Source organism: Sturnira hondurensis, unplaced genomic scaffold (assembly GCF_014824575.4).
Source record: "Sturnira hondurensis isolate 20B ecotype Veracruz unplaced genomic scaffold, ASM1482457v3 Scaffold0021490, whole genome shotgun sequence".
NCBI lineage: Eukaryota > Metazoa > Chordata > Mammalia > Chiroptera > Phyllostomidae > Sturnira > Sturnira hondurensis.
The window spans coordinates 4,590,563-4,612,102 of NW_028094121.1; the positions used below are offsets into that span (position 1 = coordinate 4,590,563).

Sequence of the window (21,540 nt, forward strand, 5' to 3'; positions counted from 1 at the left end):
CTGTTTACCCGAGGCAGCATAGTAGATGGAGTCAGAACCTGGGCAGGGTGGGAACAGAAGGTGGAAAGGTTCGTCTCTCCAGGCAGGAGAGAGGAGCCTACTGCTACCAGCCAAGGCACCCCAGGCTCCCCCACTGTGCCGCAGGCACCATGAGCTGCAACATGGGGCCTCCCTGGAGAGCAGGGAGCTTTGGGAGGATGCCAAAGGATGCCAAAGGATGCCAAGGGGAAGCTGGGCTATACCATCTGTTCGCAGGAGGCCAGTGCAATGTCACACGCTGAGATCCCAGAGGAGGTCAAAGTATGTGAGCAGGAAGTAGACCTGGAGCAGCTTTGGTACCATTTATGTTGTCTTTTATTGTTGTTTGTTTGTTTTTTTGTTGTGAAAGGGTGCGGAGGTCCTGTGGGGTGGGCAGGTGACGGACACACAACTACAGCGGATTCTGGCCAACCGAGAAACTGTACTGATATTTTCACACCTTTTATTTTTTATTATTTTATTGAATTTATTGGGGTGACATTGGTGAATACAATTACATAGATTTCACGTGTACAGTTCTATAATACATCATCTGTAGATTATATCGTGTGTTCAACATCTTAAGGTTCTGCCTTTCAGAGTGCCTACCTGGGACAGGTGCGCCCAGGAGGCCCCCCTGGGAGGCCCTGGCCCTGAGCCGGGGCCGTGGGAGGGGAGGCTGCCGGACCGCCGCTTATTGTTGCAATTTCATCCAAACAACATGTGTTTTCTCCACCGGGCCCCTTTCTGTCACCACAGCGGTACAGGCAGAGAAGAAACAAAACAAAACAGAGAAGTGGAAGTTGATTCTATAATTAGTGCGGTTTCTTCACTGTTCATTCAGGATCTCCAGAGATCAATTAACTTGCTTTTAAGCTAAAAGGCATCTGAATAAGTATTTAACCTGCACGGCGATTGATATTTGAAACAGATGAGGACGGGAGTAATAATGCAGAACAGGCTGCCTCTTTCCCCTCCACTAACTTCCCAGCCCTGGCGCCTCCTGCCCCTTGCCTCTGCCTACATCGTATCCGGAGTGGCCTGAGGTTGGGCCTCCTGACATTCTCAGGGCAGGGCTGTGGGTGGGCAGGCTGGCACTTAGGGGCTGCCGGAGGCAGGGCTGTCTTCCAGGTGCTGCCACCGCTGTGGAGCAGGTGCCTCGGGTTTGGAGATGAGTCCCAGCTAGAGACAGTTGTAGAGTTCACCCACAGCCAGGGAGAACCTGGTGGCCCCCCACCCCCGACAGCCACCCAGCCACGTAGTCTGACTCGTGGCCCTCTCTCCATCCCTGCAAGGGGCAGGGGCCTGGCCGGATGCCCACCGAGGGCACCTCAGCCACAGCTTTCTCACCCAGTCAGAGCGCACTCGTGCTGGGGCTGGGGTGCAGGGGGCTGAAAGCTGCAGGACCCGGTGTCCGCCTGGCTGGGCAGCTTCACGGCAGATGGTCTGAAAGCTATTTGTGTTGTTTTGGTTTGTTTGGGTTGGTTTTTTGCTTCTTCGCTTATGAATCAAAGTCCTGGACTGGAATTAGCTTTTGAACGAGCAGAGTGAACATCGGCGCATGTGCCCGTGTACATACGTATGCATTTCTTTATCAAACACACCTCGACATTCTCCCTGTGCTAGACAGTGTGCTCGACCCCGAGGGCCGGAAAGAGACGGCAGGAGGGCCGTGTGTCACCTCCCTCCAGATGACCACATGTGTGAGCATACACAGGGGAGTGGCTTTGGAGCTCAGGGAAGGCGACTCAGTGAGGGACCTCCAAAAGCAGGCCCCCGACAGAAGTTAGGGTGTAAGTGGTTCATCTGGAGGGGTCTCAGGACGCGTGGGGATGCACAGGGGAAAGAAGCTGGGCTGGCACTGTGGGTGGCCAGGCCCTACTCTGCTAGGGCCCTTTGAGAGGCTGTAGGTTGTGCCTCAAGATTGTGCCTTTGAGGGGCAAAGAAGCAGGGCCTCATCCCCCCACGCCTGGCCTTCACTGGGCATGCCCCAGTCATTGCCAGAGAATGCCCAGGCATGTAGAGAAAATGCGTCCAGGAGGCCTCCAGGGTGGGACAAGGATGCAAGGACAGTGTCTGCTACCAGGCTCAGGAGAGAAGTATAGAAGCCAGTTTTGCAGGGACGAAATAGAGAAAGAAGGGCCGTGGACACAGGCCGAGGAAGAGCACAGGTGGAGGGACACAGGCGTGAAGGGAATGGTGAGAAGGCAGAGCCAGTGGAGGGCACACTGCCTGGAGGAGCCCAGGCTGCAGAGGAGTCGGGCTGGGCTGGGAAGGGCCCGAACGGAATGCTGGCCTTTCTGCTGTGGGCGTGCGTGAGAGGGCGGGCTGCGTGACGGCTCTGCCCACCTAAAATGTGGGCCAGCCCAGCTGCTGTCGCAGACAATTCTCCCTCTTCGCTCCCCCAACCCCTCTGGCAAGGGCGCTCACTACTTGCCGACCCCTCCACTGCCCCCTTCCCAGCCCTTTCTCCCCGAAGCGCCACCTCCTGCTCCCCGCCTGATGACAGCCCATCGGTCATCAGGTCCTCTGAGCACCAAGGGAGCCTCCAGCCATCCTCCCAACACGGTCGATTCTGCAATATTTGACTTGAGTGTCCCTGAGTTGTACAGACAAAGCTCTGCATATCACCAGATCAATTAAAACAACTGCCACTGGGCCTCGGGACTCAATCAGGAGTCCGTCCCCTGGGACCCCACGGGAGCGCACATCTTCACCTCAGATCTGCTCCTTCTCCGGATGCCCCCACTTCAGTTAAAGGCCTCCGGCTTCCCTGTCACCTCATAATAATAATGTTTTACCTTATTGAGGGTTTACAATATGCCTTAGATGATTTATGTCATTTAAGCCTCAGAATAGCCCTATGTTGTAAGTGCTATTAATCTTCTTCAGATGAGGAAACAGAGACACAGAGCAGTGGAGGGACTTGGCCAAGGTCATGCAACTGGAAATCTGTGGGGTCGGTTCACACCCAGGCTGTTTAGCTGCAGAGTCCACCTGCTGGACTGGACTTTCCTTGTCGGCCAGACTCCAGAGTTGTCTTCCACGTGTCCTCCCCTAGACCCGACCTCCCTCCATCACTGCCCAGCCCTAGAAAAGCACTCCCTGCCGCTCCTCTCCTGCCCAGCCCCTCCCCCCCTCCACTGGCCCTGCCCTAGTGCAAATCCCCATCACCCTGATACCCACCCGAGGCCGCTCTCCCCACCACTGGCTATCCTACCCCTGCACAGCTCAGCTCTGCGAAGGTCAGGGGCTGCCTCCTCCAGGAAGACACCCAGCACACTCTGAGTCTCCCCAGCTTTGTAGGCTGTTCCCATTGCATGGAGAGGTTTTACCCTAACAGTGTTTTTATATGCCCCACCTCTCATAGCCTCTTCCAAGCCATGAGCTCCTGAAGGACTGGCAGTAGGCCTAATGTCTCTCTGACTCCCCCAGTGCTCAGCATAGTGCCCTGTTCACAATTATAACCAGTAAACTGCTTGGGAATGAATGAATGAATGAACACAAAAGTAAAGACTTATATATTCCTTGTCTCCCTTTCCTTGCCCATGACCTCAGAAAGCCCATGACCTTTTCTGCTGAACACTGCTCACCTTCTAGAAACCATGTACTGTAGTTAGTGGGGAACGCCAGCCAACTCGCTCCCCTGCTCTCCTTTCTGCTGAGACCAGGGCATAGAGAGGCTAAAAGCAAGTTCCAAGACATGGCCAGGGATCCTGAAGTGTTGGTCGGGTGCAGCAGAGAAAAACTCCTGGTTCTTCCAACCCACAGGCTGCACAGAGCCCCAGGGACCCTGGCGGAGGAAGAGGGAGCCCTGATCAGAACAGACAGGCAGGTGGCCCCGGGGAGAGGCTGTGAGCAAGGATCCCCCTGATCAGCATCTCAGTTAATCTCTGCAACACCTTAGAAATTTCAGAAGGAGAACAAAGCAGACTAGAAGAGGAAGCGCATCAGGCCCCCAAGGATAGGCAGTGCCTGGGCCTGGTTCTGGGAACGGGAGTGTCTCCTGGGACTCTGCTGCCAGATGACAGTGGCAGCATGCTGCAGGCTCTGCCTGCGCCTCCTAGGCGCACTGAGCTCAAAGCTGGGCTGGCCAGACAGCTTTCCCAAGGGCCAAATTCAAGAAGAGTGCAGAGTTATCCAAGAGAAAGAAAAATCTCAGCAGACTTTAGCCCAGCCCTAGACAGTCATGAAGTTGTGGGCGTGAAAAAGGGATGAAGCCGTCTGCTCCATCTGCCCCAGGACCTGTGCCTTGGGAGACCTCTAGGGCCCATCTGCCAGGAGGATGGGGGCACTGTCTCCAGGACCCTTGCCCCGAATGATGAGGGGTGGCAGAGCAGCAGCGACAACCCTTCATCCCGGTTTTTGAGGTCACATTCGACTGGGCATAGGCCGCTATAGTGTGCTCACCTGGGAAGCAAGAAAATTCCACCATTTGGGCACATTTTCAGAGACACATTTTTTAAAAAGCAATCTTAAAAACATGGACATTTATGCTTGGGGTACCCAGACTGTTTCTCGAAACATACAACAACATATCATAGTAGAGGCGGAAAGAAGGAAGCTGGTTCCACTTGCCATAGCCAGTTCCATCCCTGCTCCCCAACCCCCGCCCCCAGGCCCCACCTGCAGATGAGGTTCGATGGAGTGGTGGTCTTCAGGCTGCCCTCAGCGGAGCCCTGCGGCTGCAGAGCCTTCTCAGGAACCGTGGCATCAAGTCCCCAAGGGCCCAGATGGTGGAAGTGGGCTTGAGCAGCGGTAGGCTCGTGAATGTGCTTTTCTGGGAAAAAAAGAGTCCTAATGTATATTGCCTGCTTATTTCTGTGGTATAAATACTCTTATTGTGGCCAATCTCAAGTGGCCAATGGCTTGATAATGAGCTTTCAAAATTCCTGAAAATTTAACTATTGGCTCTAGCAAGCTGGCTTTGGTTGTAGAAGAGAATTGGCCACTTAGCAGTTTTAACAACCTCATTAACTTCCCTGGGCCTCAGTGTTCTCTTATGTAAAATGGACCAATAATAGTTTCTCTCTAACGTGGCTATGGAGCACAGGTGGCAAACACAAGGCCCAAAGCCCAAATCCGGCCCCCCACCTTGTTTGATCCGGCCCCACACCTTGTGTCTACCCCGCGGCAGCACTAAGCTCTTGCTTAACTGCTAAGGAGCAGTTACATTTATACAGTCCTGGAGTTACCCTCGGCCCTTTGAAGGCAACCTGGAGACTGACCTGGCCCCCGGTGAAAATGAGTTTGACAGCCCTGCTGTGGAGGTTCTTGTGAGTGTGAAATGGAGTGGATGGAAAGCACTCAGCATCATCCCTGACACACAACCTGTTGGGTTGTTGTTGTTGCTTGTTTCACCCATTGGGCTTCCGCTCAAGATTTTATTTCAAGAAATATTCCAGGGGCACCTCTGCTCCACCCCTGCTAACATCTTCTGGGATCCATCTCACACTCACACACACACACACACACAAACACACACACACACACACACACACACACACACATTCATACCCCATCCCATTTCCTCAGCAGTCCTGGTGCCTCTGCTCCATTTTATTAAAGCAGAAAGCAGCGAAAATTATTTTCATAATGAACCGGCTCTTCAAATTAATGCCAATTACACTATGCAATCATGATTAAGATTATGCATTAATCAACGGTGCCAACCTACTTATTAGCCTCTTTAAATTCTGATCATGAGGAATGTATGGGAAGGGAGAGAATCCAGTTGAATGGGGGAGCTGCCTCTAAGCGGGGCGGGTTGTTCCCTCCAGAAGCCCAAGACCCAGAGCAGCCTTTTCTCCACGAAGCAGAGCTTGAATCAGAAACCCAGCCCATCAGACCCCGAGCTTCTGAAGCCCCTTGCGCGACAGAGAAAGGGGGTGAGAGCATCCAGAAGGGACAGGCCAGAAAGAAGAACCCTTGATGGTTTATTAATTGGTGAGATTTGGCTCCTTCTCTTCCCCCAAAAGCACTGACGGGTAGGTGTGGAGTGTTGCCATCCCAGGTTTAAGTCAGGACCTCCAGCTGCAGAGCCTGAGGCAGGGATTCAGATACCTGGGGGTTGATAAAGGGGAAGAGCACCCTTTAGGAAAAAACAGCAGGGGAGCGAGCAAAGCAGGACAGGGAAGGGGAGTGAGTAGAGGGCAAAGATTTGGGAGGGGCTCCGGAGCAAACTTGTACCACAGAATTATCCCCACCCTGGGGCGAGAGGACCACTCTTCTGAGCCCCAGTCTGTGGCTGGTCCCCCAGTCTGAGCCATTGGCTGCAGACTGCCCCTAGGGCAGAGGTGAGTGGTGTACCTTCTGGGCACAGTGGCTTCCTTCAGCTCAGATCAGTTCTCTAGAGAAAAGTGTAGTCTATGAATGACTGGAACCAAGATGCAAACCCAGGTCTGCCACATCCAGAATCCACTCTCTAAACTCTCACTAAATATGTGCTGCTTCGGTGTCCCAAGCCATTCAGATCTAGGGGGTCATCCTTCCCTTCCATGCTCAAGTATAACGACTCACATTCTTACACTGAGTTTGGGAAGTAGGGACAGTATCTATCTCTCCTGCCTCTGAGATGCACCAGGGCTTCCTGTTTCTCCTAATCACCCCTTGCTCTCACTTCCTTCTCGGCTGAACTTTGTCTCCTCTCTCATTCCACCTGCTGCACCTCTCAGTCTTCTCTCTGCCCTGATTCATCCTGGGCTGGGCACACTGCCCACCTTCCTTCCCTTTTCCCCAACAGCACAAGCTGGTTTCAGTTTTCTTCCACAGACTTTCCTAAAGGCCAGGTCCTGTAAGGAAGGGAGGCAGCAGCACAGTGCTGGCCAATGGAAAGCTAAGCATCAGGAGTCTTTGCTAGCGGGGCCCCTCCCTGCCTCGGAGGAGGTCTTTCCGGTCTCACCTGCCTTTGGGCCAGAGTTAGAGTCTCCTCCTTTTCTCTTTTCTTGAGCCTTCTTCAAACCTGTTTCCTTTCTCTTGGGCCCTTCTCGCCCATCCTTCCCATTCAGAAACTCAACATCTCATCTGTTTTTTGGCTTGTTTGGCGGGGTGGGGGGGGGGGTGCGGGTTGCACAGCAATTTAGGGCTATGATAGTCCTATCTTCTCTATCCAGGCCTAAGGTGCTTTTACCTCTGAGATAAAGGCGGCACTTCCCTAAAGCAGGGGACAAATTCCAGCTAATCTGTATGGATTGCCAAATCCGCTCGCCGCCTGTTTTTATAAAGTTTTGTTGGAACCCAGTTAACCCCCGTTTGTTTATACATTGTCCATTGTTGCTTTCCTGCTACAGTGGTAGAGTTGAATAGGCCAGCTGGCCCACAAAGCCAAACTGNGGGGGTGCGGGTTGCACAGCAATTTAGGGCTATGATAGTCCTATCTTCTCTATCCAGGCCTAAGGTGCTTTTACCTCTGAGATAAAGGCGGCACTTCCCTAAAGCAGGGGACGAATTCCAGCTAATCTGTATGGATTGCCAAATCCGCTCGCCGCCTATTTTTGTAAAGTTTTGTTGGAACCCAGTTAACCCCCATTTGTTTATACATTGTCCATTGTTGCTTTCCTGCTACAGTGGTAGAGTTGAATAGGCCAGCTGGCCCACAAAGCCAAACTGTTTACTGTCTGGCATGTTGCATAAAAACTTGGTCAACCTCTGCTCTAGGATGTGGAAACTCAATATTTGTTTTTCTAGACAGCACTGTTTCCTCCTCTAACAATTCCTCAACATGTGCCATGCATTTAGTAAGAGTTTCCTTTCTTCTTCGCAACATCAACCCTTTGTATCATCGACCCCCTTTTACAGATGGAGAAACTGAGTCTCAGAAAGATTGGGTAACTTCAGTGGCTATAGCAAGGGTTTGGACGGAGGCGTGGCTGTGCCTGGAGCCTGTGGCGGGCACCTCTTCACGACTGCAGGCTCTTATGCTGGTTATTGTCGGCTGAGCCCTCCGGGAGAGCAGGGGCCCAGTGCTGACTTCTCTTGATACCCCAGCTCCCAGCACAGGTTGGCATGTGGCAGGGATCGGTGAGTTTTTATGGAACCAAACTGTTGTCTGACACTGAGCCTCCATCTGGGCTTGGGTCTTAGTGGCTGAGCTGTGTCATCACCCTTGTGAGATATCAGCCCCTCTCTTCCTTTCCTTCCCACCTGCCAAGGTGTGAGAGGCCAGGAAGAAGGTATGAAGCCCTAGAAATGACTTTGTTCCACCATCTTTGACCCTCATGTGGGATAGGGATCTGTCATGACTAAACTTCTCCCCGGGCTCTCTTCTTAAATTTCTACACCTTAAAACAACAAAAATAAAACACTGTTTATTGCAAATCATTTAGAAATATCAAGAAAATACAAAGAGCAAGACTAAAAGTATCCATAAACCCCTCCTACCCAGACATACTCATGGGTAACATGCTGATGCAAATCCTTCCAGTCTTTTTTCTATAAATATAAATATGTGCTTTTGGTTCGATAAATAGTAATCACACTGTAATACGATTTTGTTGCTTGAGCGGGAGGGAAGAGGATGAGCATTTCCTGTGTCACTGAGCATTCTTTAAAGCTTTTCCCCTGATCACCGAGGCTATCACTCAAGGGGGTGGACTTGCGGGGAGAAAGCGCTAAGCAGAAGCAATCCATCTCCCTTTTCCTTTCTAGAAGGCACCTCTGTTAATATTTTGGTGTGTGCCCTTCTGGTATGTCCTTTTTTATTTTAATTGGAATTCCACTAAATTTGTAAATTAATTTGAGGAGAACTGACGTCTTTACAATATCAAGCCTTCCCTTCCAGGAGCAAGTTATGTCTCTCTATTTATTCAAGTCCTCCTTTATGTCCCCCAGTAAAGTTTTGTAGTTTTGTTGATACAGGGATCGCACATATATTGTCAGCTGTTTTATTTCTTCCGTTGTTGCTGTCGTGAAGAGGGTCTCTTTTTTTCCCCTTATAATTTCTCCCTGTTTTGTTGCTGACGTGGAGGGGGGCTACGCGTTTTTCTGTGTGTGTACCCATGCCCCAGCAGGAGCTCCCTGTTTTTCATCTGATCCCCTTGAGTTTCCAGAGAACATCCATACACATGTGTACAGAATATCTCTTTTCTGATGGCACCACCATGCTTTGTGGTTTTCGTCTTAATTATACTGTGACTTTTTTTTAATATTAAGCATTTTATTTATTTATCTTTAGAGGGGAAGGGAAGGAGAGAGGAAAAGAAACATCAATGTATGGTTGCTTCTTGTGCATCCCCTACTGGGAACTGGCCCCTGCCGGGAACTGGCCTGCAACCCAGGCATGTACCCTGACTGGGAATTGAACCGCAATTGTCTGGTTCACAGGCCCGTGCTCAATCCACTGAGCTACACCAGCCAGGGCTATACTGTGACTTTAAAGAATACTTTAGCCCTGGCTGGTGTAGCTCAGTAGATTGAGTGTAGGCCTGCGAATGAAAGGATTGAAGTTTGATTCCCAGTCAGGGCACATGCCTGGGTTGCAGACCAGTTCCCAGCAGGGAATGCATGAGAGGCAACCATAGATTGACATTTCTCTCCCTCTCTCCTTCCTTTCCCCTCTAAATATAAATAAATAAAATCTTTAAAAATTTTTTAATGAAAAAAATACTTTATTATGGAGGATGTCTTTTAAATACACTGAGAGAGAATGGTACAATGAGCCCCTGTGGACCCACCACCCAGCCCCAGCAATCCATGGCCCATCCAGCCAGGCCTGCCTCCCCTTTACCTCCACCCCTCCTATGTTACCTGGAAACAAATCCTGGACATCGTATCAAGCCATCTCATTCCCCCACTGTTGATGCCTGCAGGCTGTTCTGCCATATGGGTGGGTTTTAATATACTGAGTAACCTCCTACTTTGAGACATTGCATTGTTTCTGTGTTTCCAATATTATATCAAGAATATCTTTATACATGAATATGTTTATGTATCTAACTTTTGCTAAATTTATATCTGTAGAAATGGAATTACTGGGTCATATGCTATTTTGATCATTATTTTCCTTTAAACACATACGCACAATCACACGGTGGCTTTTCTGACGAGAAATGTAACACATGTTCTGTGCAGAACTTCTCTGAAAATACAGAAAAACAACAAGAAGGAAATTAAAGTCACCCCTAATCCTACCACATGCTACAGCATGGGTAAACCTCAAGAACATCATGCTAAGTGAAAGAAACTGGATGCAGAAGGCCCCCAACTGCATTATTCCATTTGTGTGAAGTGCCCCAAAATGCGAATCTCTAGAGGCAGAACGTGAACTAGTGAGTGCCTGGGGCGAGGGGGGTGAAAACAATGACTGAATGTAAGTGGGCGCGAGGGAGCTGTGGGGCGATGGAAATGTTCAGAGACTGGGTTTTGGTGATGGTCACACAACTCGGTAAATTTCCTCCAAATCACTGTACACTTAAAACAAGGTGAGTTGTGTGGAATCTCTTAAAGTAGGTAACACCCCAGTAAAATTGATTCTTTAAACAAATTAAGAAACAAGAACAAAGTTTCATTTGGAAAATATAAGAAATCTGCCACATAGGACCATTCACTTGTGTGGTCCTGAAATGTCTCCCGTTCTGATGGCGATGACGCAGTTGCCTCCTCCCCCCGCCTTCTCCTCTTCCTCTTCTGACCTGGGGCCACACTGCATGGCCTGCTTTCCAACCTCCATTGGTCGCTCACACATTCATTATGGGTATTTGTCAAATCATGAAGTGTTTGCTAGGATGTGGAAATGCACAGCGCATTGCAGCTTTTCAGCTATTTCTCGTGTCGGACCTCTCTAGTTCTCCTCCCCACGCACCGTGTGCCCACTAGCGGGGTCACCAGAGTATCGAGTCCAGGTCATGAGTGTGTTTAAGGCCTTTGTTGTGTTTCTAATGGCCATCCGGAGGGTGGGTGTGCCAGTTCCCACTTCTACCGAGAGTCGAGTGTCAGTTCCCAAACTCCTTCACCAGAGCTGGGTGTTATCATCTGTTTTATGTTTGCCGATGAAACATGCAAAGCAACAAAATACAGGATCGCACTGATGGTTTAAACTGAGTTTATTATCAGACTTGATGTACATTTCTTCCCATGTTAATAGCTCTTTGTATTATTTTTCCTTTTGTGAAATATCTATACTTACCTTTTCACATTTTTCTTTTTTTATGGTTGCTGGTTTTTCTTTTCTTTCTTTCTTTCTTTCTTTATTAAATATTTTATTGTTCTTCTATTTTGAAGTTGTCCCAATTTCCCCCCAGGCTCCCCTTCACCCAGCCCCACCCCCACTCCTTTACATATTTTCCTATTGGAGTGGGTTTTTTTTTCCGTTGTTGAGGTTAAAGTGCTTTTTATAACATAAGATCATCAACCTTTGTACTGCCATATATGGTACCAATATTGTGTCCCAGTTTGTTATTTGCCATTTAGTTTTGTTTATGGTCATTTTGATAAATACAAATTTTATATGATTTCTGTGGAGTTCTCAATCTTTCTCCTACATTTCTGACTTTATAGAAATGCCAGGAAGGCCTCCCCCACCTCAATATTATGTAATATTCACCTATATTTTCTTTTTTGGTATTTATGGAGTGTTTTCTTTCCTCCTTCCTTCCATTACTTTCTTACTATTTAATCTTTAATCCATCTGGGACTTTTTATTTATTTATTTATTTATTTATTTATTTATAGAGAGAGGAGAAGAGAAGGAGAAGGGAGAGAAACATCAGTGTGTGGTTGCCTTTTGTACATCCCATATTGGGAACTGGCCTGCAGTCCAGGCATGTACCATGACTGGGAATTGAACCAGCGACCCTTTGGTTCACAGGCCCACACTCAATCCACTGAGTCACACCAGCCAGGGTGTGAAACTTATTTTGATATATGGCTTAAGATTAGCATCTAAATTATATTTCTCATAAATAATTGAATAATTGTCTCAGTACAATTCCTGAATAACTCATCTTTTACCTACTAGTTGGAAAGAGCCACCTTATCATGTCTTAAATACTTATCTCTACTTGACTCTCTTTCTGGGGACTTTTTAATCTCATCTCATTGATCTACTTGTATTTTCATATGCCATTAGGGTACAGTTTAATTATTTTGGCTTTATACTATATTTTAAATCTGGTGGCACAAGTCACCTCTCATCTCTTTTTAGACTGTTATCTCCTAGTTAGTCTTCCAGATGCATTTCAGAGTCATTTTGTCCCGTAAAAGAAATATCCTTCTATGATTCTAATTGAAATTGAATTAAATTGAAGATTTAATTTGGAGAAAACTGACACCTCTACCCTTAAATATCTGAGAACGTGACATGTCTCCTCATTTAAACCTACTTTTACATCTCCCACTTAAGGTGTTTTTGTCATTGCTATTACTAGAAGGACACATTTATTATTTGGTTTGTTGTTAGTTATTTAATATTTTGTAAACATTATAAAGAAAATTATTTTGCTATTAATTTTTCTTGCCAGTTTTTGCTGATATAAAGAAACATGATTAATTTGTGCTAACTGGTCACTTAACCTGAATCTTCTACTAGCTCCTACTAGCTTTCATGTTTATGGATTATTTGAGATATTTTTTTAGGAAGACATGTATATCACTTTCAAATAACATTTTTTTTCTGTCCAGGAGTATGCTTTTGCTCTTATTTCATTGGCTAATGGTATAGTGTGGATTCTTCCCCTCTCTCCTTTTTTAATGAGAATGTCTCTAGTCTTTCACCATTAGTGTGATATTAAAGGCTGATTTGAGCTAAAGATGCTTCAAGGAAGTATTCTTCCAGGTGCTAGTTTATTAAGCATTTATAACAGCAATAAGTATTGGATTTTATCGAATGCCTTCCTGCATTTCATGATTTGGTAATGTGGTTGTTTGCTTTGAACAATTGATGTGATGGAATGATATTCATAGATTTTTTTATGTTGAACCACCCTTCCATTCCTGGAATACAATTCTGCCAAGTCATGGTATGTTATCCTTGTAATATTCTGGCAGATCCTACTTGTTAGCACTCTATTCAGAATTTTTATAGCGATGTTGATAAGTTGGTGATTTTGTTTGGGCTCTGTTTGTCAGTCTCTGTTATCAAGAATTTGCTAGCTGAGTGGAATGAACTAGGAGGTTTTCATATTTCTTATGCTCCGGCACAATTTCTGTATATATGAATTACCTAAGATATTATTGAACACCTGGGGGGAGTTTGTCCATAAAACCTTCTGGGCCAAGTGTCTTCGCTGGTGCCCTCTCCTTACTCAGCACACACGATTGTACCCATCTCTCGCAGGAGGAATCTTTGAGTATGCAGATGGCCCCAATGCCCAGGTCATGAATGCTGAGGAGCATGCCTTTCGGTTCTCTGCCAACATCATCAACAGGAACAGGACTCTGCTGCCTAACACAACCTTGACCTATGACATCCAGAGGATTCACTTCCATGATAGCTTCGAAGCCACCAAAAAGGGTGAGTATGCCAACTTGTCTGCTGAAGTAGGGTGGTTTGCTATCCAAGGTGCTGAAAATGGTCCAAAGCTTTGGGTGGGCTTGGGGTTTAGAGCATTTTCCTGCTCAGTTTTGGAATCTGCCTCTGGTCCAGTTTAATTTTATCTGTGTCCCCCCAAGGAGCAGTCCATCAAAAGTTCCTGTGCCACTGTCAGGGGCCATGAGGGAATGAGGGGCCACAGGCAGGACATCAGGGGTGAGGGGAGGGGCCTGAGATGGAGCTGGGGAGCCTGCAGTGAGGAGGGCAGCCCAGGTCTCTGACACCACTAAACTGTAGACATTTTTAAACTTGTTTTTATTTCATTGAAATCCTACCCAGAATGTAAAAATGTTAAATGCATATAAACCAGAATATGTATAAGTTCTAATATGCAACACTTACTTGCCATAAAAAGTCTTACTAAAAACAGCAAAGCTGCTTCTAGGCCAACAACATTTTGGCCCCAGAGACTATGGATGACACTTAAAGTCTGACCTTGACCTCAGCATTCAATGGTTTCATATTTTGTTTCGGCTGCAAAATAGCAAGAAAATCATAATTCATAGAAACAAGTTGTAGTAAACTTAGTCAAACAGTTTTTCCCACATCTGACTTTTTAAAAATATTTTTAAAATTGGGGGGCTTCATCCTTCCTCATCAGTAAGATATTTACAGTAAACTTCAACCCCTGCACAGAAAGGAGTAGAGTACTTTATTCCAAGAAAAAGGAAAAGTAATTTATCAGTAGCTGAGTGAACTAGCCGTTTCTAATATGGCACATTTGAGTATATTCTTTTGTTACTATTTTTAAAATATATAGTTTATGTATATAGCTCATTGAAATTTAACTTAAAGCCTTCTGGAAATAAATTCCACAGAGCCCTAGCATTCCACAAAACTGTATTTAAAAATCTCAGGCCTAAGGGCTCTCACTCCCAAGGAAGACTAGGTCATCCTTCCTATAGTGTGATGTCATCATCCCTTGCTTTTCTTCTTTAAAGCTCTTATCACAAGTAATACTTAAATAATTGTGTCTGTTTAATGTCTCTCCCTTTCTCTCTAATCCACTGAAAGGACAGCTCTTTCTTTTTATCCAATATAGCCCTGGCACCTAGAAGACTGGTGTATAGTAAGTGCTCAATGAAATGATCATTGAGTGAATCAATGAATGAAGGGGTGAGAATGGGGAATGCAAGGCTGAGCATCATTGTCCACTACCTATGTCAGTTGAGCTTAGGGACAGTGTCATTCATATGTCTTGGGAAAGCTGAGGCCCATCCACATGCGACCCTTGGTCTTTCTAAAGGGCTCTCAGTTGCTAATCAAGTTCTCCTGAGGTCCCAGGTGCAGACTTGACAAGGTGCTGCCTGCTGTTGGCTGTTTACCCACAAAGCCCCACTATGGGCAAACATTTCATCACAGAAAGGCAGCAGAGTGTGGGCTTGCAGCTGGACTGCCTGCACTTGCACCCTGTTTACTCTAATATTAGTTGTGTGACCTTGGACAATATATGTCTCAGTTTTCACATCTGCAGAATGTCCACAGCTTTGTGAAGTGCTTAGATCCATGGCTAGCACCTATGAGGTACCATATTGGACTATGCCTGTATTACTTGCTCTCCACGTGCTGAGCCATCAAATCAGGGGCCTCATACCTACCAGCGCTTTCCTACCACTGGCCCTTGTGTCTTCCACCCTGCTTCTTCTCTCCTTGTGCACTGAAGTTTGAAAGGCCCCAAGGTTGAAAATGGCTAACACTGAATCTTTTGAAGACATTGCCCTGAGTCTCAGAGCCAACAAGCACCCAGACTAAGGAGATCCCGCCCTCTGGCCCCTCTGGCCTAATAGCCTCGAAGAGTGGTCTATTGCCCATCTTCCTTCCCCTGTGCTGGCATGCCCTTCACCCTGCCCACTCCCTCCCCAGCATGCCCTGCAGCCAGTGCTGTGCAGTCAGGTATCCACCTCCCTGCTGAGAACTCATGCTGGCATCCTCTTCCCAGCCTTATCCATCCAGAAAATGACTGAACGCAACCAAAACTGCTAAGTAAAAAGGTCAGGACACAGAACCAATGCTTAGTCAGAACACAGAGGCCCATGTGGGCAGAACTGCCCTAAAATGTGAGACAGGGTCTCTGTCCATTTTTTCTAAAAAACACTAAAATTGTATTTAATCACTATCCAGTGGTGTGCTTGCAATTCAGTGCAGAGACCTCCAGCCAAGAGCAAGCCTGGGGCAGAGCTTCTGAGCCTTCCAAGGCACTTTCTCCAGTGCAAACTCCCAGTCCTACACAATGCAGAGCTGCTCAGGGTGGACAAGGAGACTTGAGATGGGAACACACAATTCTAGAAGTCCAGCCAGACTGCTCCAGGTGACCAAAGCCACAGCCCCTCTCCACTCTCCACCAGGTCATCTGACTTGTTTGCTTAAAACTCTGGATGGTATGTCCCATCGTTTTTCCCTAAGTAATTCATAGAGTCCATGAGGGCAGGTCTAGTCGAGCCCCAACATGACCTTCCAGCCACATCTGTGCTACTCGCTCACTCAGCCTCTAAGTTCTAGCCATACCTGCCATCCACAGGGTGCTAGGCTTCCTCCTGTCATTGAACCCAGGTTCAGCTGCCTATGACAGCAAAAGCCAAACTCATGAAACAGGTGTTGGTGGAAAGGAAAGAGGTTTATTCAAGTGCCGGCCACCCACGAAGATGGGAGACCCTTGTTCCAAAGCTCATCCTAACATCTCCATGCAAGCAGAAGTTTTTATCAGGGAGGGTAGGGAAAGCAGAACAAAGAATTCAGGGGGAGGGGAATGTAGACATGCAGGACATCTTCCCATAGGCTTTGATGGGGATCTTTATGGTCAGCATCCTTGAGTTGGCCATCTGGTTTCTTAGCAGCTGAATTCCTGGGGTCTTGAGGTCAGGCTGCTTCCTAGATTCACACAGGGACTGAAACTGCTGATTTCTGTGAGATATACCAAAAAAAATTAACATGCAAGTTCTAGTTGCAAAAGAAATATCAGGTTAGAGTAACAAGTTGAGTTTAACATTTAGTCAGAGTAGTATAAAGTTTTTATTCCTCATTACACTCCCGCATCAGGGATTTTGCCCAGGCTATGACTTCTGTAATTCCCTGTCCCTTGTAAATCTCACTTCTGCCCAGCCCTTGGTCTAGCTAATTCATCCTTCCCTCGAACTTCTGGTCCTCAAGGCAGCCTTCCCCAAACCCCTAGACAAGGTCAGGTCTCCTTGCTTCATCTTACAACACTCTGGGCTTTTCTTTCACAATTCTGGGTCTTGGGTGTGTGTGTGTGTGTGTGTGTGTGTGTGTGTGTGTGATTCTGTGATCACCGCCCATCTCTTCTGCCCTTTGCCTTTTCAAGGCCATACTGTAGTGCCGTCATCAGACTGCTGGTGCCATGCGCTAGTTTTGCCTGTTTTTAAACTTTACATAAGTAGAATGCCAGGTTATCATTTTTTGAGTCTTGCTTCTTTTTCCCTATGATATATCCATGAGATTCATCTGTTGTTGAATAAAACAGTCATCTGTTGTTCTTCATTGCTGCAAATCTTTCATTATACAAATATGCCACTGCTTTTCAAAACAAAAATAACGGTTAGACATTCAGCTTCCTTGGGGCCTTAGAATAGACCGCTATGAACACTCTCGTAGATGCCTTTTGGTGCACAAGTATGCACATTTCTGGTTGGGCGTATACCTGGGATTGGAAGTAGGAGCCCCAAGATGTGTGTGGGCTCAGCCAAACGGTTTTCCCAAGTTGCACTACTGACGTGACCTCCCACAGCCGTGGACGGCACTGGCCTTGGCTCCACGTCTTTACCAACTCTTGGCAAAATCCGTTTTATTGTCATTTGGGCCATTGGGTTGGTTTATGCAGTGGGCATCTCACTGTGGTGTCGTTTTACATTTCCCTGACGCCCAGAGATGTTGAATGTATTTTCATGTGCTGGTAGGTCATTTGAATCTTCTCTTTCCGGAAGTGCTTTTTGAGCCTTTCAACCACTTTTCAAAGTTGAGTTGCTTGTCATTGTCTCACTGATTTGTAGGAGTCTCTTATAAACTCTGGATAAATGCCCTTGGTTATGTATACATGTGTATTGCAGATGTCTCTGACGGATGAGTTTGCTTCTCGCTCTCTCAGTAGTGTCTTTTGGAAGTTCTTCCTGTGAAGAAGTCCAGATCATTCACATTTTCATTGTGGTTAACACCTTTTGTGTTCTGTTTCTTTTCTATCCTAAGATCATGAAGATATTCTCCTCTGTTCTCTTCTAGAAGCTCTCTTGTGTTGTCTTTCATAGTTAGCTCTGTGACCTATCTCAGATCAGTTTTCTATGAATGGTGGAAGGCAGGGTTGTGGTGAGTGTTTTTCTGTACCATGTGGTGGGAGTGCAGACTGGTTGGGCTTCTCAGGAGAACTGTGGGGAAGCATCTGCTAAAGTTAAATGTATCCCTGCAAGGAGGTTCCCAACCACTTATTGATAATAACCAAACGTTGCAAATAAATTGAAGGTCTACCAACAGGAGAATGGATAGATTGGGGTATAGTTATACAACGGAATTAGAATCAGCAATAGAGGAAAGAATAAACTCTTGCTACACACAATATCACAAATGAACCTCACGGACACAATGTTGAGTGAATACACAGTGGTTACTGCTGGGGGAGGGAATAGTATTCAGTGGATATTAACTGGAAAGGGGCAGAGAAAAATTTTCTTAGGTTTGGAAATGTGTTGTATTTGATCCAAGTAGTCATGACATGAGTACAGTTCCACGTCAAAATTCATCAAAGTCTGTGCTTAAAATGAATGCACTACATTGTGTTATATCTCAATTAAAAAAAAAATAAGTAGCTCTTCTCTGCCATCACTCTCCCTTAATGTTCTTCTGATAATATAGCAAAAACAGACCCGAACTGTGGTTGGAAACACCGCTGTCTGACCCTGGAGGCATGTCTGCTGTTTGATCATGCTCCCCGTTGGGCACCCTCCTTCCCTTATGGAACCCCGTATCCTGTAATCTTTATTTTTCTTTTGATCTTTGGTTTTTATACTCCCAGGCACATCATTAGGCCTCTTCCAGGGAGGTGAACGTGGGCCTAATTCCAATTAACCCAGTGATAATTCGTTTTCCCGAGGCAGAGGTGCCCATCACCAATCCCTCCACACCAGCTGCACGCAGCCACCTTGGGGCCACGTGGGGCACAGGGATGCAGAGGCACAGAGCCTGGCACCACCTGCCCTGCCAGCTCTGGCTGGATTAGCCCTTCCCTCCACAGAGGCCCATCAGGCCTTTCCCCATTAAAAGGGACCTTCACTTATTGTCTTCATTTTTAAATTTTTTGTGTGGGAAATTAAAAGACAAGTGACTGCCAGGTAGCACCTGAGCCAGAGACCCAGAGAGCGTCTGTGTTTTCTTCCAAGCCTGATGAGAGCCGGCCTGGAATCGACCCGGCACTCCCCAGGCTCCTCCGCCTTCACTTATTCTCTGGGCTGCTCAATTCCTTTTAAGACACAAATTGATTGGGATAATTTTTGCTATTACTACAATTGCCATGGACAGGGGGTGGGGGAACTGCATTCAGACTGTGGACTCCTGCAATGACTGTGAACCACTGAGTTACTGTAAAATGACCAGAAAATGGATTTAAAATTGAAGCCACAAATAATGTAATTACTGCAGTGTGTGCTCAGGGTTACCAGAACAAGGGTTGGCTGCTGCCCTGGAAACATCTGGAGATAAAGCTGCTGCTGCTGCTGCTGCTGCTGTACCCCCTGCCCTGGTCCCTTTGAGAAAACAGTGTTCATCCAGACCAGATTATTAGAGAGTAGAAAGAACATGGAGGGGACAGAAATAGGGATGTGCAGCGAGGCCAAGGAAAAGGAACAGGTGAAAGGCAGGACTGATGCCTCCTAACACCCAACAGTGAGATCTAATCACTACATCTCCAGCAGAATGAAACCCAGTGTGGTCATTGTCCTCATAGCCACACCACCAACACCATCATCATCACCCCTACTGTCATCATCACTGTCATTGCCGTAACAGCATCATCATCATCCCCGGTCTCATCATCACTCACATGCTCACCATCATCATCACTGCTGCAGTCAGGGCATTGACACCTTCATCATCCCCGGTCCCATCATCACTCACATGCTCACCATCACCATCACTGCTGCAGTCAGGGCATTGACACCTTCATCATCCCCGGTCTCATCATCACTCACATGCTCACCATCATCTCTACCGTCATCAACATTCCTATAGTCATGGCATGGAATCTTCATCATCGCCAATCTTATCAACACCATCCAAATTATTATCACCTCCTCCCTCATTAACTTTTACATCATCAGGATCATTTCTACCATTATCACCACAGTCGCCGTCATGGCATTGACATATTTCTCACCATCAATCCCGTCATCATCAATCCCGCCACTATTTCACAACATCAACATCATCATTAATTCCACCCTCATTAACGGCATCACCAGGATCATCAACAGCCCTACAGTCTAGTCTCCACTGTCTCAATGACCATGACCATTTCCTTTACCATTAGCACTATGACCAATGTCAAAATCTAAATCACTTCCTTCAAGATCACGCTGACAACCCTCCACATCACCATAATTTGTGGTTGGTCCATTCTCCCTGGCCTCAGTCAAATGGGGAGGCCCAGGCCTTGGGCCTGCAGGTGGCTATGATCTAAAAGGCTGAGCTGGGTAAGGGTTGGGGGTGGGTAGCAGGGCAGCTCTCACCTACCTGCTTCAAGACCTAGATCAAAGGGGAAAATCCAAACACAGATTCTTGGAGATGGCAGTGAGAGCAAATGAGACAGACAAGTCATTTGGCTAAGTCATCAATTGGAAGGTCCTAGAAGGAAGAGAGAAAGAAAGAGTAGAGACAGGAAGTGATGGGATGGAAACTAGAGATATCAGAGGACAACAAGAAGGTTCAAAACAAAGACAGGAGGTAGATCATTAGAGCAACCTGCAGATTTTATGAGGTTCCCATGGCCTCTGGCTTGGGTAGGAAGAAGTGACCAAGCCTGAACAACTGTCACATACTCAATGTCGCCATCTCCTTCATGTTGCTATCCAGCCTCCATGGCCACAAAGTGACTCACATGTGGGCTCTTCCCTCAGGCAGCACCTGCTCTTAGGGAGCAAATGGTGAGAACAGACACCCACACACCCAGCCAGCAGTAGAGCCGCATGAATGGGCAGTGAGAGTACAGGTCAGGGACTGGCTTCCTTGGGACAAAGGCACTGAAAGGAAGAACTGTCCCTAAACTGGACAACTTACTAGCACACCCAGAGTTCCTATTCTTGCAGCATTTATCATCACTGTGTTTGTCTCATACACACAGTTACATGGAGTGCTGCCCAGGTTTATTGGCCCTAGGGTGATGATAACAGGGACAAAGTAGTGCTTCCCTGACTTGGCCTCCAGTCCCACAGCTGTAGGAGCATCAGGAAGGCACTGTATTCCCCGCTGTGCATCCTCTCCTGCACTTGACATTCGCCACAGGAATCCTGCTGATCCAGGGCCTATGGATCTCTCTGTACTGGCCCTGCAGCCTCCCACATAGGGCCACCCTGTCCCATCTTCCAGGTGGTTCCAGCAGACTCCTAACAATAACTAGCCCCTCCCCCATCCCTGCAGAGTGCAGTATCTTTCACTTATGCCATGAATGGCATTCTCTGATCTTCTTGGGGGAAGTACAAATTTCAGGAAAAATAAACACTTTCTACAATATCTAGTGTTCCCAGGAAACAGTGAGGGGTGAGGGAATATACATCAGTAGAGAGGGAAAATACTCAAAACCACACATTGTGATTGACTCAACACAACCTTGGATCCTTGGATCCATTGGTACCATCCTTAGCCCAGGCAAGAGGGCCCCTTTCCCAGGGCCTCCGCTTTGGAAGATGCTACCCTCGCCTCCTTCTAATCGACATCACCTCCCAGAATAAGGGGTCAGTGGGACCAAGGGGACTTGCCCATTAGGACCCTGTGTGCTGCCCCTC

General features: G+C 47.1%; 1 protein-coding gene across 2 annotated transcripts in view; it reads left to right on the forward strand.

Annotated features, from left to right (window-relative positions):
- Positions 1-21,540, forward strand: part of GRIK3 (glutamate ionotropic receptor kainate type subunit 3) — a 214,887-nt gene that overhangs the window by 113,649 nt on the left and 79,698 nt on the right. For both annotated transcript variants that reach the window (XR_005064571.1, XM_037032575.1), the window contains exon 2: positions 13,289-13,465. Coding sequence is in view for 1 of the 2 variants with exons in the window: in XM_037032575.1 (XP_036888470.1) it covers positions 13,289-13,465 (177 nt within the window). In the remaining variant the exon portion in view is untranslated. The remainder of the gene's footprint in view (positions 1-13,288; positions 13,466-21,540) is intronic.